This window comes from Eleginops maclovinus, chromosome 1 (assembly GCF_036324505.1).
Source record: "Eleginops maclovinus isolate JMC-PN-2008 ecotype Puerto Natales chromosome 1, JC_Emac_rtc_rv5, whole genome shotgun sequence".
NCBI lineage: Eukaryota > Metazoa > Chordata > Actinopteri > Perciformes > Eleginopidae > Eleginops > Eleginops maclovinus.
The window spans coordinates 4,527,680-4,552,092 of NC_086349.1; the positions used below are offsets into that span (position 1 = coordinate 4,527,680).

At 42.2% G+C, this 24,413-nt stretch overlaps 1 protein-coding gene across 3 annotated transcripts in view; it reads right to left on the minus strand.

Annotated features, from left to right (window-relative positions):
* The window catches only part of bcl2l1 (BCL2 like 1), a 35,887-nt gene extending 11,708 nt beyond the window's left edge, over positions 1-24,179 (minus strand). Inside the window, exons 1-3 of one of the 3 annotated variants that reach the window (XM_063879204.1) lie at positions 22,615-23,218; positions 20,170-22,363; positions 18,967-19,693 (exon numbers count right to left, since the gene is read on the minus strand). In XM_063879204.1, the coding sequence (XP_063735274.1) occupies positions 18,967-19,518 (552 nt within the window). In that variant the 5' untranslated portion in view covers positions 19,519-19,693; positions 20,170-22,363; positions 22,615-23,218. Of the gene's footprint in view, positions 1-18,966; positions 19,694-20,169; positions 22,364-22,614; positions 23,219-23,843 lie in introns of those variants that run through there. The other 2 variants (XM_063879188.1, XM_063879196.1) reach the window with 2 other exon arrangements.
* Positions 24,180-24,413: the final 234 nt, after the last annotated feature.

The following is a 24,413-nucleotide window of genomic DNA, read 5'->3' on the forward strand; positions in this document are numbered from 1 at the left end:
ATTTTCATTTCCATAACTACACGCATATGACAATAAAGCCTTTGAATCTTGAACTTGGGGTTCTAGTCAGTTTTTTTAAGCTGCAGCATGATCGATCAGCCAGCCAGCCAGCCAGCCAGCCGACAGACCAAACAACCGACCAACCAACCAACCAACCAACCACCCAAACAACCAACCAACCAAAATACTTTGTTAATCCCAGGAGGAAATTATGTTTCCTGAAATAAGTCTGACTCGAGAAGTGTGCAGTGTGCATTCCCACAAAAAGAGGGCTTAATGGCACAGAGGAATAAACTGTATTACGAAAAGTTAATAATAAATAAAAAACGTTATATATTCACTTGTAGTAAAATATTGTTACTTGTCATTGCCATTTTGTGTCTCATGCAATAACTCCTGAAAGTAACATTGAGTCCTAAAAGATAGAAGGGGTTTCTCGCCGTATTTGCTAACTTTTCACACATTTAAATAGAGACATCACTTGGAAAATGAAATGAATCAAACATGGCAGCCCAGTCTTTGTAGTGGTGGCCCTGGGGTGATAAATTGTACCAGAATGCACTTCGGTCACCCGTCAAAGCAATATTTAAATCACAATCATGTTTATACTGAAGTGACCCATAACTCAAAATATATTACAAATATTTAGCTTTCCATAAGGTATTTGGTAACTTCTTCTACCTATAAACTCAGTTTCTTCACATGGGAATCAGAAAATCTGTGAAACTGTTTAAATATACAACGGATAGAAAGCCTCAGGGCCAGGTCTTATTTCTTTCCCATTATAGCCCATTATCAGCCCACTATGCACATGTCAAAGCAGCTGGTTTGACACGCTCAATCTCTCTTAGTCCCACCTGGCAGGTAAACCCCTTCTTTATCAGCTCTCTCCCTTTCCCTTTCACACGGTCACGCCTTTATTTCTTTATCTCCGCTCTGCTCCCAGAGGAGATCCGGTGCTAGGCAGCGGCCTGCGCTTTCAGGACTTGTCTGTGCTTTTTCTCCCGGCTCCTCTTTCCCTTTCCCTTTTTTCGTTAGCCGGGGAGTAAAAACAGAGAGGATGAGGGAAGGATTAGCTCATGAAAGCAAAAGTATGGTCAAAGAGACAGAAAAGGGAGGGAAAGAGTGAAGGGGCACAGGAAAGGAGATTCTGCAGTCTGTTGCCACGGCTACTGGCGAGCAGCTGATTAGCGTGTGTGAGTGTGTCTGGGCCTGTTGGTCCATCTCTGTGGCTGATAAATGGTCCCGTACTACATGTGGAGAAAGGAGCATTTTAACGATCATTAGCAGCAGCTTCCGATTCATCAGTTCCTGTGTGTCGGTTGCGCCGGTGTTGCACCATAACAAGCTGCTACACTCTGATGGTGTAATCCCCTGACCGTGACACACACCCAAACGAAAAAGTTGATTAATACATTGCATCCTGTTCCTTGACAGCAACATTTACAAAAGCACATTGTGTACGTGCAATCAGGTGAGAGCAGACAGAGGAATCTGTTCAGCTCCTGTATTGTATTCATAGTATTGAGTGTAACAGATCTGGCTATAGATCAAGCTTTTTGAGATGTTATTGCAATGATTGTGTTGATCGTTGGTAGGACTCAACAAAAATTATATTAGGCTTTACTGAGAACATCTTTAAGATTTTGGATCAGCATTTCCCACTACAGTCTGTTTGATAAAAGAATATATATACAGCTGCGGAAAAAATGAAGAGACCACTTCAGCATTATCATTTTCTCTGGTTTTATTATTTATAGGTTTGTCTTTGAGTTAAATTATTATTTTTTGCTGACAACATTTCTCTGTTGGAATTCAACAGACACTGGAATGGCTGCCATACATGTAGAGATTGAGATTTAAGAAACATTTGGAGTGGTCTCTTAATTTTTTCCAGAGCTGTATATTTATATTAGCTCAATGCAAACAAGACACTTTTGCAACATCCAACTAAGACATTTCCCTTTTAACAGACAAGGGATTCTTTCTAGAAAAACCGCAGAGCACATGACATTCAGGCCACGGCGGCCACAAGCGGCTGCTATAAACCGGATGCTGTCTGTGAGGGAGTCGTGCTGTTGCTGAAAACCTCATTCACATGCAGAGAAGATACCAGAAAGTTCTGAGTGGCTCACTGGAACACTCTTTATGGTGACTGAAAGCTGACAAAGGCCCTCTCCCTTGGACACATATATGCACTTTCAAACATAAAAGCCGCTGTGAGCGTGTGTTTGTGCAACACTCCCTCTGAATAGCTATGACGAAATCCATCTAGATCAACCAGCTCTGAACCAGTCTCCTCTAGGAAGAGTGAACGTTCCTGAAACATGAGGAAATCTTGCTCTGTGGGGAGCCAGGCTTCATGGGAAAGCGAATTTATAAAACAATAATGGCTGTGTTTGATATGATACGAAGAAGGATGTAGGCGGGGTTTAGTGTTTTTATAAACAGTTGAGTAACCTGCAGGTTTTTTAAAGAATCTCCAATCGTTCATATATTCAAGCGGCCCTATTTAGCTCATCTTCAGGTTCCTATTTGTATTTTGTGCCTCCATTGTGACATGTTTGCATGCTTTAATGTTCGAAAGGTCTTTATTTTTCCCATACTACCTCCCCCTGAGTGTGTGAGAGAAACTCTCTTTGAGGGCACTTTGGGATTTATCCTTTGCAGACCATTTACATGCACAGAAACCTATAAAACTCACTACAGGAACGGGAAAACACACACAAGCTAAATGGGGCCTCTAAGTATTCAACCTAGAACCTGTTCTCCATACCAAACCCTGACTCAGTGACAACTCTAAACTACACTGAGAGTGCTTTAAATTCCTTTTGCTTGTGTTATGGGGGCCATATTGCTCAATATGGTGAGTGCATGAATGAGCAGAATGTCATAATAACACCCGCTGTCAGTCTATATGGAATTCAAGAAAAAGGAAGTTGTTTTTCTTCCTTTGCCTTCCAAACTAAAAGGCTGGTCAAACACAAAGGAACTGAATTGTTTAAAAGTCTACTGGAGGAAAAACCTCTATTTCCATTCCCTCTTTTACAGAGTTGGCCAGAACTAAACACAGTATCTCATCTGGTGATGTATGAGAAAAGAGAGCAATTTGAAAGTTGACTAGAAGCGGTGACCCAAAGGCCTGATGGTCCCTGACCTGACTTGTCACAAGGACGAGAAAATGTCCCGGTCTGTAGTTGAGTAACACTTCCTGTTACAACAGGAATGTGTACACGCACACAGCGCATGGCCTTGCGCACACACTCAGACCTAAACAGCCGTGTCCCTGGGCTGTGTCAGTGCTGCGTTGGAACACAACTCATGATGTGTTTTTGTTTACCGAGTTGAATATCTGTTGCAACATGGAGGGCATGATGTTCTGGCTGCTTGAACAAGAGGACGTCAGAGAGTTGAGAGTGTGTATGAATCTCTGAGTACAGTGCGGGAATGTGTGCTGTGACCTCTTCCCCACATTGTGATTAACAGTCCATGAGGTGATCATGAGATCACAGTGACTCGGCGAGATCAAAAGAATCAGCCGATAACCCCCCCCTGAGGACATACATACAAGTTGTAAAACCTTCGATGGAAGGCTGAAGGCCACACGGTCGCCATGTTGAGAAAATTACATTTTTGGCCTTTCTACAAAGTAAACTTTGTTGTTCTTTGCCTTTTTGAGGTACGTTTTCAGACTCTGTTCTATGGAAGTTCAGTTAAGGTGCTGAGATTATCTTTGAGATATCTTTAGAATTGCATTGGTATATTCTTTTAATTGTGCACAATGAAGAAAGACAACACCTGCATATAGTTCCCATTAAGTTCCCATCATTTACCATGCTTGTCAGACTAAAATCAAAGCTTTGAAGTCCAATAAACTCTCCAAAATTGTTATCGTGTCAAGGTCAATGTCTGAGCAATGGTAGAAAACCATTTCTACATCTTTGAATGTCCCCAGAGAAAAAGTCCATTATTGTGAAAGGGATGACGTTTGGAAGGACTGGTGGTTTCTAGTACAGCTAAATTCGTTCAGGCCTTCGGCAGAGTGGCTAGACAGAGTTCACTCCTGAGGGAAAGGAATATGACAGTATGTTTAGTTGTTGTCCAAAAGCCTCTTCAAGGACCGTGAGGACTTATTCTCTGTGCTGATGATATAAATTCAGCCTGAACTCCTAGAGCTACATCTATCTAAATACAGATTCTGCTTCCCACTGATAATACCATCCCTGCGGTGATGCACGGGAGTGGCAACATCCTGGGATGGGGTCCGTCTCAGTGGCAGTCACAGGGAGAACTTGGAGTCACTGCTCCCCACACTCGGGCAACGGTTCACTCCCGACAAGTCAAAGACCAAAAGCATAACACCTGACCGACCTTGAATGGCCGAGTCAAACCCTTACTTGAACCCCACAGAACCCCTGTGGTGATACCAGATGGCAGTTGAAACTCTCCCCATCAAGTCTGACTTAACTTGGGAGAAAATGTCAAGAAGATTTGGACTCCTGAAAAAGTATTTCTAACTTAGAAATGTAAATGAGAGAATTGCTTTTGTCTTTCACACATTTCTTGTCCTTCATCTTCCGAAACGTACCTCTTCATTCATCATTTTGTAGCTCATATAAATCCCCCCCTGTCTGCCCGCCCTCCTCCTCCACATCCCTACCTTACAGACCATAGTGGCAGACATAGCCCAAGTGGTGGCTACCACATGAATAGTGGGGCTCCACTTAGTCACACAATGCTTATTTCAGTCCCAACAGATACTAAGTTTGGCTCAGTATCTTGATGATAATGATCTCAGAGTTTAAATGCAGCACAACCCTGTAACACTCATCCTTATTAAGAGTGTCATCACCAGTGTTGGGCAAGTTACTTCAAAAATGTAATACAGTACATATTACTTATTACTGTCTTTTTAAAGTAATAAGTTAGATTACATTATTACTGTCTCTGAACTGTAATGCGTTACACTACTTTCGCGTTACTTTGAGTTACTTTCACCAAAATAACCCCAAAAGTAGGGCTTTAAATGCTGAAATGTAGTTTATTACAGCTCATTAATTAAAGCTATCTATGGCAGTATGCTGAAATTAAACGTATGCTCCGTTTAAGTGTGCTGAATAATATGTGATACCGGTAACATGACGTCTCTGTGTGTTATTAATAACATGTTAGTGGACCCTCTGCACGGCCCTGTGACCTGCTGTATATGAACCAGTCTCTATGGCAGCGTTAGCTCACCTTGTCATTGGTGTGTTAACGGGGATTTGGCTGACAAGCTTTATAAAAGTCGGTGATTCCACAGAGGCTGCAGTTCTTCAACACTCTGCCACGAGTCTCTGAACTTCGCGGGGTTCAAGCAGCAGACCCAGAGAAAGTTACCTTCTGTTTCTTCAGCCTGCGCTCTCCTGTCTTTCTCTTTTCTTTTCTCTGAGCCTGCAGCTCTGCATTGTGAATCTGTTCCTGCAGCTCTGCATTGTGAGCCTGCAGCTCTGCATTGTGAGCCTGCAGCTCTGCATTGTGAATCTGTTTCTGCAGCCCTCTTAACCAATAGTAAACAGGCTTACTGAGTTACTATTCTACCTGCACAATTATTTCTCTGGTGTCAGAATGTCTCGATGTTTGTGAATTCTTAGAAACAAAACCCCACATCATGTCGGGTTAAAATGTGTTGTAACTGTGTTACTGAGAATTGTAAGGGCTATTATATTACCCACATTTCAGAAGTAATGCGTTATATTACTGCGTTACAGCAAAAAGTAATACATTACTGTAACTCCGTTACTTTTGAAACGCGTTACACCCAACTCTGGTTACCACCATAATATGATTAGAATGACTATATTCAAAGTTCCCTTTAGCACTAATGCTGGTATGATGTCAGTTTCTTTTTAGAATGAAACGAGTGTTCAGAAAGGGAAAAAAAGCCAACAATGTGACTGACTGTTTCTGCTTTTTATCAATGTACCCATCTTCTCCACGAGTTCCAGCCCTTCCTGTTCCTCCTTAAATCCGTGTGGCCATTCTGACATCCTCATTACACTTTCCAAATGTTTCTTTTTTTAAGGAACAAAGAAGTCAGGTCAGCTGGAAAAGATTTTATATGACCAGAAGGGTAAGAATTGCTGAAGAGCTATGCACTAATGCAACCAACATTTATGGAGCATGAAGGGTAACCCAGGATTCTACTTCAGAAAGTGACAACAGCAGACAACGTCAAGCAAATCCCACTGCGGGACGAATAAAGGGATTCTGATTCTGAAATAACAACGAACATGGAATTTATGTACAGTTCAATCAGAAAAGACAGAAATACCCTTCTTATGAGAGGGAAGTATGAAAAATACATATACACTTTCTGATGCCTGAAGAGGAGCGCATCCATTCGCATCGTGTTGCTTAAAATGTGCATGTTTTAAGTTTTCTTCCATTGCTCATGAAGTTTTTTTACACTACAATGCCGGTATGAATAGAGCTCTTCTTGCACTGGATGGGGTTCCTCTCTACTTGTTTTTGATGGGCTGCTAAGACCAAGAGAAAGTTTCAAACAGGCAGCAGCTACTCCCATAAAAGGCATTGACTATCATAGCTTTAAAAAAAGACAATTGGTATGATAATAACTCGTCAACCTTGTTCTTCTTCTGCGTTACCCGAAGTAAAACCTGGAGTTGAAGAACGAGGATGTGCGTCATTTAGCTATTCCACTGTTGGTTGACTTTGGAATCTTGGCAAGATCACGGCCGCCTAAGCGTGTGATCGATACTGTCGTTGAGGCGGTGGTGAGGGGGCAAAATAACTGCTTTGAAGTGTGATGAATCATTTCCAAGCAGCATCAAGGAGGCAAGAAAAAAATAAGGACATTTAATCATTAAATTGATAATGTTGACTCTTGGCTCGTGTTCTGTGCCAACATCACTGTCTGCTTGTACGTCTCTTTTGGACCTTTGAGCGCGCTCTATGTGCTGCTGTGTGTGCACGCGTTGAGCCCGCTGGTGAGACCATGAATTAAAGAGGAGATTAATGAGTCAGGACATGAGGGCTCAGACTCCAATCTGTTCCCTGTCCCACTCTGGGGGCTGTCTATCTCCACCAAAACCTCATTCTGTCAGCAACATACACACATGAACACACACGTACACTGCTGAGCCAAAGCAGGAAGGCCAAGGACTCAGAACTGTGTGTTAAGCAAAGGTTCACAAAAGCAAAAAAGAGGAAAATCTAAAGTATCTGAAGGACAGAAGACGGGGATTGCAACCCTGTAGGCCCTCACCCCACAAAGACCTCCATTGCTGCCATCTGTCTGGATAGACAAACAGAAATTAAGAAGGGAAACAGTGAGATTGAGACAGAACAAAAGGCACAGAGAGAGGCATGGGTTGAGAAAGGAAAATGAGATGAAACTAGAACAAAAGACAGAGGGTGAAACGGGCTGCGGGGGGTAAAAAAAAGGCTGACGAAAACAATTGGAAACTGAAAAATGGGGAAACCCTTGAGGAGTAAAGACGTGAAGAGAGGAGCAAGTGGCAGCAGCGAGGCTCACTGACACATTTCCTTGAAACGACACTTCCCATCATTTTCATAAAGTTCGATGACATGAAAGAGAGCGAATCCCCAGGATCACTTCAGAACGGATGAATATCTGCAGCAAGAGTCCGTTTTTGTTCCCTCTTTCTATTATCTCCCCTCTCTTATTGCAGTGCAACTGAAGATATCTCTTCGACTTTATTGCTTTTACCCCCTCGGCCATTCAAACGAGCCCATGATGAATAAAATGGCGATGGCATTGATGCTCTTTATCATCATTTAGTCTTCGTGCTGTATGAGATTGGGCGCCGCATTACCATGAAATACTCATCAAGCCCTCTCTATCCGCTCCCCTGCTCTCCCACTTTAATACATACCATGAGACTCACTAATCCCATGATATGCCTCATAATCTGATCACAGATATGAGCATAGAGAGACAAACAGGGAGGGAAGCGATGGATAAAGCAGTGAAATGCAATCAGAGAGGGGAGGAATCTTTTGCGAGACGGAAGATGGGAAAAATTAAAAAGAATCCGTCGTTGGAGAGAGGGAAGGGATGTGGGCTGGAGGTAAAAAAAAATAAAAAATGAGGGGGCATGCAGACAGGAGGGGGAAGACTTGCTTGTGACCTGATTTCAAAACTAAGCCTCGGAAAAAGTGGAGCAGCACCACTGAATGCAGCGTCTTCCCACATCCAGCCGCTCGTAAAGCATATAATCCTGCCGTATAGACTATACTGCAGCGTGACCTATTGACCTACATACTGCATCCTCATCTAGCTGAGTCACAAGCCTCCTCGTCCTTCCTCGCCATCTGCATATATGACCCTCTTCTTCTTTATTCTCTGCCGCCACACATTGCCAGACACTTCAATGGTGGGGGGGCACAATCATGCTCTAGTCTGATGTCTACCAGTCTGGCAACATTTGGCTCTAATAGCTGCACGCTCTGCAGTGCTCTGGCAGTATAGACACACACTCTCATCTATTACACAGCTGGAGATCTGTCCTGTATACATAAACAGCGTGTGGGTAAGGAACATACGGACGCCTCGCTGCGGGGAGAGATTCTGATGCAGTCTAAATGCAGCAAATGTAATCATTAGAGGCTCTATTGATGTCTCACTGCTGGGTGTGTGTGTGTGTGTGTGTGTGTGTGTGTGTGTGTGTGTGTGTGTGTGTGTGTGTGTGTGTGTGTGTGTGTGTGTGTGTGTGTGTGTGTGTTAATGTGTGTTTGTGATGCTGCAGGGCTACAGGTCTTGCATTTCACATGACCAACAGACACAAACTGTAAGAGAGGGTTGTTGTCTAAAGGCCTGCTTTATACCTTTTACTTTTATAGAACTGATAAGATGAGGAGATTAGGGCCGCAAAATTCCAGGAATTTTCAAAGATGGAAATTTTTCATGGGAATTAACGGGAATTTATGGGAATAAACTGGGAATTTTTTAATTGAAGGTTGGCTCTTCATAAGGAACTTAAACATAGTTGGGGAAAGTATATTTTAGCATAATCTTGACTAAAACAAACAGATGCCATTCAAGTATATCCATGCCATTCCTCAATCACATGCACATAGCACACTGCTTACTGCATGGCTGTTGAGACCACAACCCCTACAGGCACTGTGCATTCCTCCATCGCATGCACATATGATTTCTAGAGGACTGGACCACACTTTTGAGCCCAAAACACAAGACTATTGAAGCCACAGATTTGAACCTGTGGACTACACAAAGTGAAGTAAGGTTTGATGATATTATGGGGTAATATACGTATTTTATGTTTAAATTGCAAATATCACATACAGATGTATTCATCTAGCAGATAGCTAGCTGATAACTTAGATGCTAAATAAGCCATAGCAAGCATCACTTCATTTACCATCGATGAGGCACTCTTATAGAGATGCTAGCTACCTCAAATGTGATGCTGTTTTTATCTGCCTCCTGCAAGATGTTTTGAAGATCATTCCAGTTGTTTAGCTAGCCGAACTATGTATATATCTGTTCATGCATCAATTCCCAGTCAGTTCCCATACATTCCCATAATTCCCATTATTCCCATGAGAAGATTCCAATATGGAATATTTTTATCCAATATTTCAGTTCCAGCTTTTTGAATATGAAGAGTTGCTGCTTGTGCTTTTACTCCTAATACTTTAAGTACATTTTCCTTATATCCTTTTACCTAAGAACCATTCTTGATGCAGTACTTTTACTTGAAATTTAGTATTTTTACAGTGTGGTATTAGAGTGTTTGGAAATGTTCACTAATAATTGATAAGATTTTGGAGTTTGTTTCATGAAATGTCAGAAATTGCCCCAAGAAATGGCCTTAAAAATATAATGGTGTGACAAAATGAACTCCAAGGGGATTTAAAGAAATATATATTCTAATGTTCTTTGCACCATGAAGGCAGTCTGAAGGATCCTCAGCCCAATTATTCCTCAAACATGCAGGCACCTCATGTAACAACACAAGAAAGCTTTGGTTCTTCGCCTTAAAAGGCAAGAAAGAGTCTCTATATTTTAACGTATTTACATGAACACAAGCAAAACAGTCATGGAGTTGTGAGCACCTGACTCCCACAATCTGTCTGCTGCCATTTCCAAGCTGTGACGCTGCCACACAACATTAAGTACACACACACACACACACACACACACACACACACACACACACACACACACACACACACACACACACACACACACACACACACACACACACACACACACACACACACACACACACACACACACACACACACACACACACACACACACACACACACACACACACACACACACACACACACACACTAATGCATGAGCCTAAACACATGCATTTAAAACAATGGAGACACACACACACGGCTGAGCATTCATGGGAGAACATTCAGAGATCAATCTGCATAGATCCGCCCACCCCACACAGGCGCTTATTGACGCCAGCTTCAACAAAAGTGGCCGCCATTGATCCCGTGCAGAAAGGCTTTGGGGAGCATTGTGTGAGCGTGTGGACTCTATGTGTCACAAGTTAGAAAGTGAGACAATGGCAAAGTCGCTTTCAGACCAGCGCGTCGTTTTGAGCGATGGCTTTATCTGCAAAGCTGCGACACACCTGTGGGCACAACTAAAAAGCCAGGAAGGCACCTGTTTCTGTATCTGTATGTGTGTGTGTGTGTGTATGTGTGTGTGTGTGTGTGTGTGGCCACGGGTCCTTTGTTTGAGGTAGTCACATGACCAGTCTGACTTGGCGGCGTCCCCTCCCCTCTGCAGCGCGCCACTGTACAATAAAATGTTTCCAATATAGGAGACAAAAACAACAAGCCGAGCCACGTGCGTGAACACCAACGCATGATCAGTTTGCGGACACTTCGCCTGATGAGGAAAAATAGAGTTCTTAAAACAACAGGCGCAAAGCAACGAGAGAAAAACATCTCTGCTAATTAACCGCACGTGATCCATTAGTGATGAAGGGAAGAGGAGGAGGATGGGATGAAGGGGGAGATAAGGAGGGAGTGGAAGTGGGATGAAGGGATGGTGGCAGTTGCACAGGTGGGGGTGGGGGTGGAGATGTGGGGGTGGTGAACAGGGGGATAAAGTCAGAGGGAATCGATCGCACTGGTGACAATGTTCGGTGCAATTTTGAGAAAACAAACGGACATGGGAAAAACAACGGTGTGAACGGCGAGATGGACGAGGCGTGTGGCAGCGTGTCTGCTCTACAATATGTCTAGCCACTATGGTCTGTAAGGTAGGGATATGGAGGAGGAAGGGCAGACGGGTGGAATTAAATTAGCTCAAAAATGATGAATAGTGGAGGAGGATGAGGAGGAGAAGGAGGAGGAGGGAGGGTTCGTATTGGGATATAAGGGACAGATCGATCAGTGGTCGGCAGGAGGGTAGAGGATGTGGAAGGACACAAACAGAGGGAGAGACGTATAGAAGATGAAGGGCGGGGGCGGGAGAGATGGAGGCGGTCGGGATAGGTCCCAAGGGTGAGATTTCCTGCTCTTCTACGGTAGGGTAGTCTGACAGACGACTCTGTGGATCCGACTGCCTATCCTATGTGCATGTTAATTACAGAGAGAAAGAGAAAATAGGTCCGTGGCGGAGGACGGCACAAAGGAAGCCCAGGTACTTCCCTTGTCAAAACAAGTCAATGGCCCTGCCCTCTGCGGGCTTTTAATCACAGCCTCGGTGTCTAACTCGCTTTAAAATACAGCAAGAATTCATTATCACACATTTACTGTAGATCAGTCTGTTCATGAAATGCATGGTTTCTGACATTGACTGCCATAAAAAAGTAAAAACAAACAATAGTCCATTTCTTGATATTTTCAGACTTCCCCTAAGCATCTTCCTGTGGTACTTTCCTAAGACAAATATTAGCGCTGTCGCTTCTGGGAAACTTCTCTTAAAAGAAGCAAATAATGAATTTGATGGGGATTATTTTCAGCTGAGAAACTCCCTCTGCAGGGAACACAGGGATTTCAGCCTCTGCAGATCATTTCATGCACAAAAACCTATATAAAACACACTACAGGGAAGGAAAACCCCAAAAAGCACAATGGGGTTTCTTTAAGTAGCAGCCATTGTTGGTTATAATGAGCAGTCCCCTCTCCATGTCGTCACACACACCCATCAGCCGCTAGGGGATGCTGATTGGTCGGATCACTTATTAATTGGGACACAAATGTGCGACTTGAATCAACCTGGGTTTTCATTTGATCTTGTGATTTTACAAAGTTGTTGTGCAAGGTATATGGGATAGATGATAATGGACTACAGTTTGTGTGTTCGTGGTAATTAAGGAACGTTCCAGATCTGTGCAACATTGTGTCTCATTGAAGCGTTTTTTGGACCACAATGGAGTTCTATGGCCTTGGTCTTTAGTGCTGAATATGGTATAATAACATGTACTGTGTACAGCCATCACTGGCAGATGTGATGAAGAAAAATATGCAAGGGAAACTATTGCTCGAGGACATTTTTCTTGTAGTTAACTTTAGCTTGACCTTACCGAGACCGTCGACAGCACAAAGCACAACAACTGGGATAATGGGCTCTTTTTTTCACTTGGTTTCCCTACTGGCAACCCCCCCATCCCAATCCATCTCCAGCGAGCTTCCCCAGACCGTGGCAGCGTGGTTCCTCTAAATGAGTTTAGCCTTTATTAGTCTGTCAGAGGGAGAAAAAAAACATTGTTTCCCCCAGTAGCAGGTCGAGATATTATTCATCTATAATTGGTAATAACCCCATACCCCCACCCCGAGGCGGCTCAATCTCCACTGAGTAATCACTGCCATCGCCTGCTCTGCTGGAAACAACATTATTAGGTCGATGGCGCTGTCTCTACCTCTGCTGCCTGCCAAGGTCTATTATCTGACAATATATGGCTTCACTCCTGCGCTTCTTTTAACACCACGGGCAGCGGAGGGAGAATCTGCTCTAAAAAGAATTTCAGCATCCTGGACAGTGGAGGCTCCTAAATGAGCTCCAAGGGGATCATTTAGGAGGAGGCCTCATCAGTTTTCCTGACAGACAGGTTTGCTCTGTAGTGCAAAACACCATTTCAATTTCCCTGTTTGACTGTCACCTCAACTATTTCCCTGGTTCAATGACTGTCTTGCTTTTTTATTTTTATTTCTGCATCGAATATGTGCTGCAACTACTGATTTCTTTCAAGAAAGACTTGTCCAATTTGAGTTTCAAAGAGCCAAAGATGGCCTTTTTTCGTATTGTCTTGATTCTTTGTTTTGACAGAAGTGTACATTTCCCACAATCTAAGGAGATGTATTTGTAAAGCTGGTTTAATCTGACCAAAAACTGTCTACTAGAGCTAATTATTATTATATATGACAAAGAAAAGCATCTGGAGTGAGTGCAACAGCTGGGCGTAAGTCTGGGCTTAACTGACCAACTTAGAACAGAAGGTTAAGATCAAACTAAAGTTATGACTAGTGCACCACTTAGACTTAAGCCCTGTATGCGTTGCACTTGGGTGTAACTTTTACGCCTAGTAAGGAGCAGGAGTAAATCGGAAAGACAGACTAGTTTCCATAGTAACGGAAAACAAGCAAGAAGGAAAACAAGGATGGCAGTGCGTCTTGTTTACAGGTTTAACAACGAAAGAGCATTAAGACGAGAAAGAGTCGTCCATGATGGAACAAACCCACTGGACATCTGTCCGGACAGTGAGCTGATAGAGAGCAGACAGGCCTTTTTGAACTACTGGAGGGGCGCTCCCCTCAACAACAGCATGGATCACACAGGAACTCAGCGCGCTCCCCAATTTGCAGGTGCTGATTGAACTCAGATTTTACGTGTTAAAACTTTATAGCTTGCTTTGAATGGAGAAGTTCGAGTGTTAAATTATCTAGACGCGTGTTGCTTGGCAACAATCATTGTTTCGCGTGTATTGACGTGCACGCGCATTTTAAGACTAGGCCCAGCTACGGCCGTGACTAGTCAGGCTTGGTGCACTCGGTGTAAATTCCAATCACTAAGTAGGACGTAGCTAAGCCCGGCGTTAGACTTTAAGACCTACCTTTTTACGCCCAGCTGGTGCACTCCACTCTGAATATGAGAGGCTTAAATCTGTATAGCATGTAATTGTCTCAGCTATAGACAGATTGATGCATTCATGTTCACTAAATTTGGGAACAAAACTACAGATTCCCTAATAAGGTGTTGACTTGTGAAGGTAATGCAGTGTTTGAATGTATTTCAAGTGTCAGATTAGGTAGTTATGGCAACCAGTAGTTAGTATGGAAACACTTCTCAACAAACTATACCAAAACCCATTAACTTACCTCAAGATTAGCTTAAAAATATAAATTTACCTCATCCTTTTCCATTATAAGTTCTATTGTTGTAGTATCAGCTATACGAACAAACTGTCCATCTCATTTCTGTCCTTTCAATGTCCTAATCTGAAATCTGGGAAGCAACAATAAGATCACGAGACAGAGTGCTGGAGCAGCAGAGTGAAAGTGACCTTGCTGCAGCTTAGAGCAGACTAATATTTCATCAGCCAACACTCGGGGCACACCTGCCTCACAGCTATACTCATGTTCCCACATCTGCCAACGGCTCTGCGCTTCATCCCTGTGAGGAGGCGTCAGGGGAGCGAAGGAAGGAAGAACGGAAGAGGCAAATAAAAGACAGAAAGAGAGAAAAGCAACAAAGTCTTGTGTGGGCATACACTGAAACTCAGTTCAAAGACAACCTACACTTTCCCCAAAAAGCACCAGAGAAACCACTAGCAAAAAAGTATTTTCAGATACTGTGACAAAGAGGGGAAAGCCATAGAATGATGGGACTTTACGGTAAACTATCTACTCATTTGTACATTTTGGTTTGCCACTACAGCTTTGGACTACCCCTGAGGCAAGACTGTCAATATGTGAATTACTAACAGCAGGACAAAGCGGACGAAACCAGCCCCAAACTGAATGAATGTGAATTCTGGAAATCTCTGAAGGGGAGGAAATGGCAACATGTGCTCGAGACAATGTTATTCAGCTCAACCCACCGCAGCGTGATGTGTGAGGGAGTGTGTGTGGGCTGATTTTGACTATATTAGATGATGGAGATCAACCATAGATGGCAGATGTGTTGATTAATTTGCGTAGACGACAAATACTGTACAAAAATGTACATGAGTAATACATTAATCATGAGACCAACCTGTTTAAGGTACATCTATTTTCACCCTGCATGTGCCTCCAGTGTGTGAAGAAGAACCAACTTTAAATAGATGTTTGGACAAACGACATACTAATTAAATTAAGTGGGTATTATTATTATCACATTATCTCTATTTGTTTTAGCTATACAGAGGGTTTCCTGCAACCTGTGATCTTATATAGAACCAACGCATATCTGGAGTCGTGCTAGCAACTCCACAAGGCTGTACTGAGCAGGCTAACAATGACAAAGTTAACAGCTGATGTTTAGCATGGAATTGTTACAGTTCTCCGTTTGGTTTGCAACATTTGCTTATCAGAAAGTACAGCACTTTGTGTTTGCCTGTAAACCAAAGTAAAGGTTGACGTCAGGGTTGCGCTTAAGGTAAAAGTCAGGGATTTATTATACTTATTTATACAGCCCAATATCACAAATAAAACATTTGTCTCAGGTGGCTTTGCAATTTGCACAGATCATGAAAACATGAATGCAGAAGTACTCTTCCACTCAAGTAAAAGTAGCAATACTACAGTGTCAAAATACTCAGCTACAAGTAAAAGTCCTGCATTCAAAATTGAGTAAATACAAAAGTATTAGCATCAAAATATACTTCAAGTACCAAATGTAAAAGCACTTGTATATAGGATATAGTATTATTTATGTACGATACAATTTTAATGATTAGTGCATTAATGCATCACTTCAAAGTTGCTCTTGGTAAAAGTGGGGTTTATTTAATGACTTTATACTACTGGGTAGCTTAACTTATATTAATGTACAGTATGTTAATGTTTTGTTTGATCTATATTTTGTATCTATAGCTTAAATGTACAAAGTAACTAGAAACAATCTGTTAAATAAATGAAGGGGAGCAAAAAGTACAATATTTGCTCACAACATGTAATGGAGTAAAAGTATTAAGTAGCATTAAACGAAAATACTCACATAAAGTAACTTGTAAAAAATAAAAATACGAAATAGACAATCCAAACGACAAAAATGATTACATGAGGCACATAACATTGAAATAAAAAGGATTCAAGTGGATGTTCATGTGGAGTCTGAGCCAGCCCTAGTGATAAGCTTTTTCAATAGAAAGGTATTAAAGTGGGCCCCGGCCGTGGCGCAACTGGCTGGGGCACCTGCGCTGTATGCTGGCGACCCGGGTTTTGATTCCCGACCCGTGGTCCTTTCCGGATCCCACCCCGACTCTCTCTCCCACTTTCCTGTCACTCTCCACTGTCCTATCCGATTAAAGGCAAAAAAGCCCCCCAAAAATGTCCAAACAAAACAAAGAAAGGTATTAAAGTGGACCGAAGTTATGGCTCCTATGGTATTTTTAGAGACTCCAGGAACCATTAATAACCCTGGAATGGGGAAATACAATGCCCTTGTGGGGTTATAGGGGACTGTGAGCTGTTGGAGGTATGCGTGAATTGAATGCAACGTTTATGGCAAACCGTCTCATGGTAATAAACTTTTGAGTTTAAAAACAATGTGTTCCATATCTTCCGTTCCTGTTAGAATGACTAAAAAAACATGTGCTCCAGAACTGGGGCAGTATTTATGAGAGCGTCCCTACAGGAGCAGGGTAGGAGGATGCTGCTGCAGCAACAAAGGAACATCAGTATGACGCAAAGCCCTAGCCTTCACTATCACGCATCATATTGTGTCACCTCCTCGCTGCCCCCCTCTCCCCTGTGGTATCTCCACTCCAGCATTGTATGAAATAAATAGATTCTATGGTCTGCAGTGCAAACAACAGCACAACCGCTGTCATGGGATTTTGGTCTAGGTACGCCAACGGGTTGTCAGTTTCCATAGGACCGACCTTTGACCCGGTGTATAGACAGCCCCTCCCCTCACCCGCTCTCCTTTGTACCATCAAATGGTCAGCACAAAGGAAAAGAGCTGACCTTAACTGTCCTGGAGGTGATCATGGGCACAAACACACTGGGATGTCAGTACCAGGGCAGAGCACTTTCAAAACAGAAAAAGAGCTTTCATCTGGATGCTTGATGAAGAACATAGGAGAAGAGAGGACAGTGGTGGAAGAAGGAGAAGAAAAACAAAGCACAGAGCCAATCAACTGACCAGAGTAAAACAAAGGGCTATCTGTAAGAGCCCTGGACTTCATCCCACCCTGTGACGAGAGAACTTCGATACCCCAGCTGCAGGCAGCTCCAAAGCCCTGATGTAGGCTAGCCTGTTAAGCTCCCACTTCGATTCAGCTCATTGAGCTCTGTGCTGCTGATCAATTAGAGAACAGCTGAACCAGCTGCTGACCACCAACATTCTGTTTTTAAGGCTTTTAAGCCAGATGGGGTTTTGTATACAGTGATTGTGCTTCTTGTTATCTAGCTGGTCTTTATTTTTATCTAATCTGAAGTCTTTGATCCTACGCTGGTCACAGAGTCAACTCCACCCCTTTGCCATGTCACAATCTCATGGAGGCTGATATAAGTGTTAGCATGTGGCTTATCTGCATAAAATAAGTCAGGAGGATAGAATAAGTCACCAGAGGTTAGGCCAGGCACACAGCTGACCAACAGGAAGGATACATACAACCCCAACACATACGCAAACCTGGTATTTAGACATTTGCAGAGGAACAAGTATGGGAAACAGTTGCATTCAAGATGAAGTCTGGATAAAATATTGTGAATTTCAATAAAATATATCAAACCCAACACAAGACCCTAAACAGTGCGGGAGGCGTTCAAGGACATTTCATATTCTCTGTGTTTGTCACGTGACGCAATGGGGTACAGGTAAGCCTGTAAATAGATGTTTTTGAGGTGAGTCAACTTCCCAGTACAAACACTTGAATAAACATTATTCAAATCACTGCTAGGTCGTAAAAGTTATAAAATGCGCTAAAAGCCACATTCAGATTTATTGTCCCTCTCCATACATTTGAATGAGCCGAGACAAGACTGAGCAACTTTCATAGGTATGAGCCCAGCCTTCAACACAGCTCTAAATTTACATCATTTAAATAACATCATGGCGTCACCACTCAGGCTCTTCCAGCGACTTAGGCCTGTCCTAAAATAAAAACTTTCTGGCTTAAATGTTATACAAAATTGGTGACTTTATATGGGACAAATTCTTTAAATGCCCTCAACACTCACATTTATAAAAACTAAACTATTTGTGTTGCTGCTAGAAAGGCCATTACAACAAGGTGGCTTAGCAACTAAATTTTGGGGAAGTGTAACGATGTTATTTCCCCAGAGGCCCCTTTCTTTTGGTTAAAATATTTATTCCTGTACAATTTAGTTTTTTCCTGATTTTATCTCAAAAACGATACCATCCATTACCAAAAAAAAAAAATGTGTGAGCTCTTACTAGATTTTAAATATTTGAAAGAACGTAAAGTTGAAGATGACCTGATCTGCTACTTTGATCCCAAATAAAGAAATAAAGAAATAATAACAAAATGTTTTTAACTTCTCACAACTTCTTTCACTAACAGATCACCTAAAGTCAATAGCATCTATACACATTTTCCACACCAATTGGAAAAATAAGTACAGGATTTGTTTTCATTTTAAACTGTTTTCCAACTGACTGCTGTTTTCCAGTGTTGCTGCCAGCAGTGTAGGAAAAGTGTCAACATGGACAATTTCCATACAGGTCATGTCAGCTTATCCATAAAATGTACGCAGTAATGTTGAAGAGTATAATAGGTGCTATTCAGTACAGGTGTGTTTCTCTGATTGTGTGTGTTTGAGACTCACCCATCCTCCTTGGCTCTGGATCCAGGGCTGGATTTGGTTGTCCAGGTAGACGGTCATCCACTCGATGATCCTGCCCACCAGCGGACTCATCTCCTTCTCCACGCACTCCACGCACAGCGCCCCTCCGAAAGCAAAAAGCCCTACGATGCGGCCCCAGTTGACTCCGTCCCGGAACACCTCATCCATGACATTCTCGAAGCTTTGGTACGCGGTGGCCGGAGTGATGTGCAGCTGGTTGTGCAGATCGCTGAAGGCGCGGGAGTACCTCAGCTCGAACTCGTTGGCCGAGTCCCGGAGGGCCTCCTTCACCGGGTCCAGGTCCGTCGTTGAAGGCAACTGTTGCCTCAGCGGGGATGCCGGCGGGGTCCCGGGACTTGTGCCATTTACAGTCCCGTTGGCGTGCGTCGCTACCCGCTGCTCCTCACCCAACCCTGCCTCCCCCCCATCAGTCCTGTTCGGATGCTCTAAGAGTTCCATGTGATTGAGCGGATAATTTCTCTGGGAGAGTTTATAGTTAATGTAGGAAACCACCAGTTCTCTGTTTTGAGACATTTTGTGTTTGAATAAGCTTTTCTCTTCGCTCCACTCCGTCTCTGTTCCTCTCTCTGAACACACACACACTGCGCCGGGTTTCCCTCTCTTCAGACAACCATGGTCAGCTGATATCCAGAGGACACTTGGGGGGCAAAAATCAAACCTGCACAAGGCTGACAAATCAGCTCAGGCCCTGTGGAGAGACAACAATGAAAGGTCAAGGTCTGGACAGCCTATAAGCACGCTGTGATTTTGTGTGTGTGTGTGTGTGTGTGTGTGTGTGTGTGTGTGTGTGTGTGTGTGTGTGTGTGTGTGTGTGTGTGTGTGTGTGTGTGTGTGTGTGTGTGTGTGTGTGTGTGCGAATAGTGTGTGCGAATAGTGTGTGGGAAGATTGTAGACGTTCAAATTAAATTTGGACAGGTAAGGCCAAAGTGCATCGCTCTAATTGGGCTGTTACATATGGAGCAGATGGCAATGATATTAATGAGACTATAGTAGAGCAATCGTGTGTGTGTGTGTGTGTGTGTGTGTGTGTGTGTGTGTGTGTGTTCCTAAGAGAGAGAGGGAGAGAGAAAGGGGGGGTGTGAGGTTTAGGTGAGGAGAGATCAGAGGGACAGTCTGGCGTTAGAGTCCACACAGACAGTCATCTCCTTATCAGTGACCTCTGACCTTCAGGATGAGCTTTAAGGCTCCTTGTTTGTGTCGGCTCCAGCTTTCTGTCACATACAGTCACACCTACGCATGCCCTTGAATATCTGTAAAAGAAAACTGGCTTCCGCTGACATATCCAGCATCCAACAGGTTAATATCCCTTTATTAATATCTCACTGCATCCATTCTGTGTTCGTTACTGGTCTGACATCGCTCTGCTTTGGAATGAAAGCACAGGTTACTATAATATCAGAATAAGAATACTTAATGTATGTTGAGGGGGGGGTTTGATTTTATGACAGTTGCTCAATTTTTTTTTATGACAGTTGCTCTATTTAAAAAAAAATTTTTTTTAATTAAAATAAATTAAACAAATAATAAAATATATAAAAACCTTGGGCAGTAAGAAGGTGCAAACAATCATGTAATATAATAAAATTAAAATATTTACATAGACATAAGAAGTGTCAATGAAATGTCCAATAACATAAAATAGAATAAAAATATGTATGTAACCATAAAAAGTATGTAATATATATTTAGCTAAAAAGCATGTTTCAATGACCAAAAAAAAACGATGCAATTATTCTACGTTAAGCATTGATAAAACTGTGATTCTACAGTTGCAGCTTTAGGTTAAGATTGGGTTAACCACTTTTTAGCACTCCTATCACATGACTGCAATTGTAGTTTCCGGTATGAAAGGGTCATAAGCAGGTTGAACATGCATGTGAAAATACTTTTTTTATGAAATTAGAATATATAAATCTCTCCGGTTAAACTACTGCTGTGTTAATCTGAACCTCTTCTGAAATAGAAAAATGAAGATGGTTAAAAAAGCTAATATCTATATCTACAAACCATTTCTGAAGATATGTTTTGGCTTTTCTTTTTTATACGATGGTAAACTGAATATATTTGGGTTTTGAACTTTTTGTGAACTAAAACAAGCAACATGAATACATCTACTTGGCTGTTGTAAAATATGACAAGAATTTTGAAAAAACAATGAATCTCGATCTAATATATAAAATAATCTGTAGATTAATCATAATGATTGATTTGTACCAATTCCTCTAAAAAGATTGATATTAAAATGTTAGAAATAGAAATGTGTGTGGCTGCATTGCACAGTGGCAGTCTCAGTATTGCTAAATTGTAACAAAACGTATTGATATTATATTGAAAGATGAGTATCCATAGTTGATAGAGCAGTGATATAGTGGTTACTAAATTGTTGGAAGCGAACATTAATGTGACGGCATTTTTGTCCATAGCCTACTTTTATTGAGTTTAGGTGAGCTTACATCCCTGAAACAAAAGACAACCTGATAATGCCGCTCCCTCACACTGATGCCTGTCACCATCCCATAAACTGCTGTAACTGAGAGAAAAGGAACACAACCTGCTCTTTATCATGTGGGAACCTGGCCTTTCCTATAACAAGAGTGGCATTTAAGCTGATAAGTGTCTGGACATCCTAATTATCAGTGGGAGGATACAGTACATTATATTTACTCAAGTACAATTTGGAAGCCAATATAGTACTTTATTCTCCACTACATTTATCTGACAGCTTCAAAATCCAACAATAAAAAACCTTAATTCATAACACTTCAAGTAAGATATCCAGCAGCAGTATAAAGTAAATAAAAACACTCCTCCTTGATCAGCTGGAATACTTGGGTAATATAGGTGGCATATTTTATGCATACTGTTGTACATTTACTGAAGTAAGATTTTGAATGCAGAAATTGTACAGAGTATTTTGACAATAAAGTTGTGCTACTTTTGCTTAAACAAAAGCTCTAAATGCTTCCTTCACTACTGGAGATTAGTGTATGAGGCGGATGGAACAGGAGCTCCATGCAAACAGTGCTGGTGACATAACATTACAGGCTAATGTAGTCCCTCCGCACAGCACAATGGAAGCGCGATACTACGGGCTCATGGACAAACAAGCAAAGAGTTAAAAACAACTTTTCTTACAAACTTACAATTACAGCAAGCAGACAATTTAAGCTATATTTGGTGGTCAAAGATACAGAAATAGCACGTTAGAGCGGATGAACACCCACAGGGAAGCAGTGTTTACAATAGCCACATGGTCCTTACTCCCCAGCTTCAGCACGTGGCTTGGGTTTTAATAGCCACAGCTCGGATGTAAACAGCACGCAGCTCCCATAGGACGAGTAGCGACAACATGTAGAACCTGAATGCAACATTTGTCAAAACAACCTTTCAAATATTAACTCACGTAAAGCACAGTTAGGGACGAAGTGTGTTTATGACAGTGGAATCTGGACTGTAAGGTTACAAGTAAACCAGCCAGGATGTTAGCACCACATCTGTACACCAGGCGCTGGTTGTGTGACGCATCTGTGTTAGGTTGTAATAATATCCACATAAATTCAGATTTCCATTTTTATGATGTCAAGACTACAAACATATATGATCACTAACCTTGTCGTCTCTTTCGCCGTATAAAACGAATACAATGTAGTATGGGTACTTCCCGTTCCCTTTCCCTCTTTATAAATGTCCGGAATCTGTCTGTCAGTAGGTCTGTGTGTACAATAGCTGTCAAAATCCAAGACTGTAAAATAGTCACTTTGTGTGCGAGTGTATGTTTTCACGTATCCTCCTACGTTTCCCCCTCCTTTCTGGGTATGCCCAGCCCCCTTATTACGTAATACGACGCCTTCAGAGATGTCTGAATATCTGGATCACGATCATATCAGGGATCTTCGTTCATGATGGCCTTTAAACCCAGGACTAGATGTCCATAATGTGATAAAACTATATGGTGTAACATAATCTGAGATGAGTGTATACGTGTTGCTGTTAGAACATAACCAACAGTGTGAAGAACAATTTAAGAACCCCTTAATAATATTCTTTCGATTATAGGGACATAACCAATGCGGGACGTTTGTCAGTGTGTCACTCTTTGTTCACTTTATATCTTTGACAATAGCTACACTTATTAAAATATAAATGACTGGAGGAAATCTCTTTTCTAGCCTATTCGTCACTGCAGTTCAATTGTGCATTTTCTTTAGGAGAGAAACATATAGATATTTCTAATCAAACACACTTAAGACTATTTAAAAACGGTTGAACGGGTTTTTAGTAAGAGCTCCTGAATGCAGCACAGGCCAATTTTCATTCTGCTGTCATAAACACTGGGCTAGACTGTATAAAAGCTAATGCGTTTAATAACAACGCAAGAAAATGCCACTTTGTGACACCACCCTGTGTTCAGACACTAAATAGACTTCACCCCGCCAGCAATAAATACAAAAGTAATTATTGAGCAATGCATTACACACACACAGTTCCGCCTGCACTAACACCAATGTAGGCAGCTATGTAGGCTACTGAAGATGGCTGTCACTGACATACAGTCTTGGGGTAGTCCCTTTTGAATTGACCGTTAACATAGAAAGGTGTGTTACAATGGCAAACTCATTTACTACCATTTGCCAATACATTTAGCGTCAAACTGAATTTGATGGAAACATCTAGCAGGAAACGAAATGATGGTTACGCATTCCAAAATCTGTCGACCTCCTTCCTCTGGATTCAGAGAGGAAAATCCGCCCTCTCTACCAGCCTTCCGCTCATTATTTCACCAACAAAACAACCACAGCCAGTAGAAATACATTCAAAGACTGAAGAGACACTCTTACTTGTATGGCGGGCTCCAAAAAATCATGTTTGGCGGCTCACAATCCAGACCCCGGCAGTAGTAATCCTATCCTTCATTGCTAGCCTGTCTGGCTAACGCCGCCGACTGAGATATCCTACCCTACCACTGGCTGCTTTCGATCCGCCCACTAACGTCCTCTGCGTAATGCATTCAACATGCCATCCTCCGTTGAGTGCTCCCAGGTAGTAATTGTGAGATGTATCCCGAGTGAAGAAAATGCAACATATGAACCAGGAGGAAAATTGAAGTCCTGTAGTCGGACAATTGACCGGTCACTTCCTGACTGTAAATGAGAGCTAGTTTAGCTGGTTTACAGGAGGAAAGTCCCAGCTAGAATGAGTGCTAACTAGCTAAAAGTGTATCTGTCTGTGGGGTGTCTGACCCCTACGTGAATTATGTAAGTTGAGCGGTCACATTCCTCATGGTCTGCTTATCTAGGTTCTTGTTCAAGCAATAATAACATAGCGTTTTCTTTTACAAGGCTCCGTGTTGCAGCTGTTGGGCAGCGTTCCACTTTACTCGCCAAAACAAAGGATGTAAGAGGTCTCCA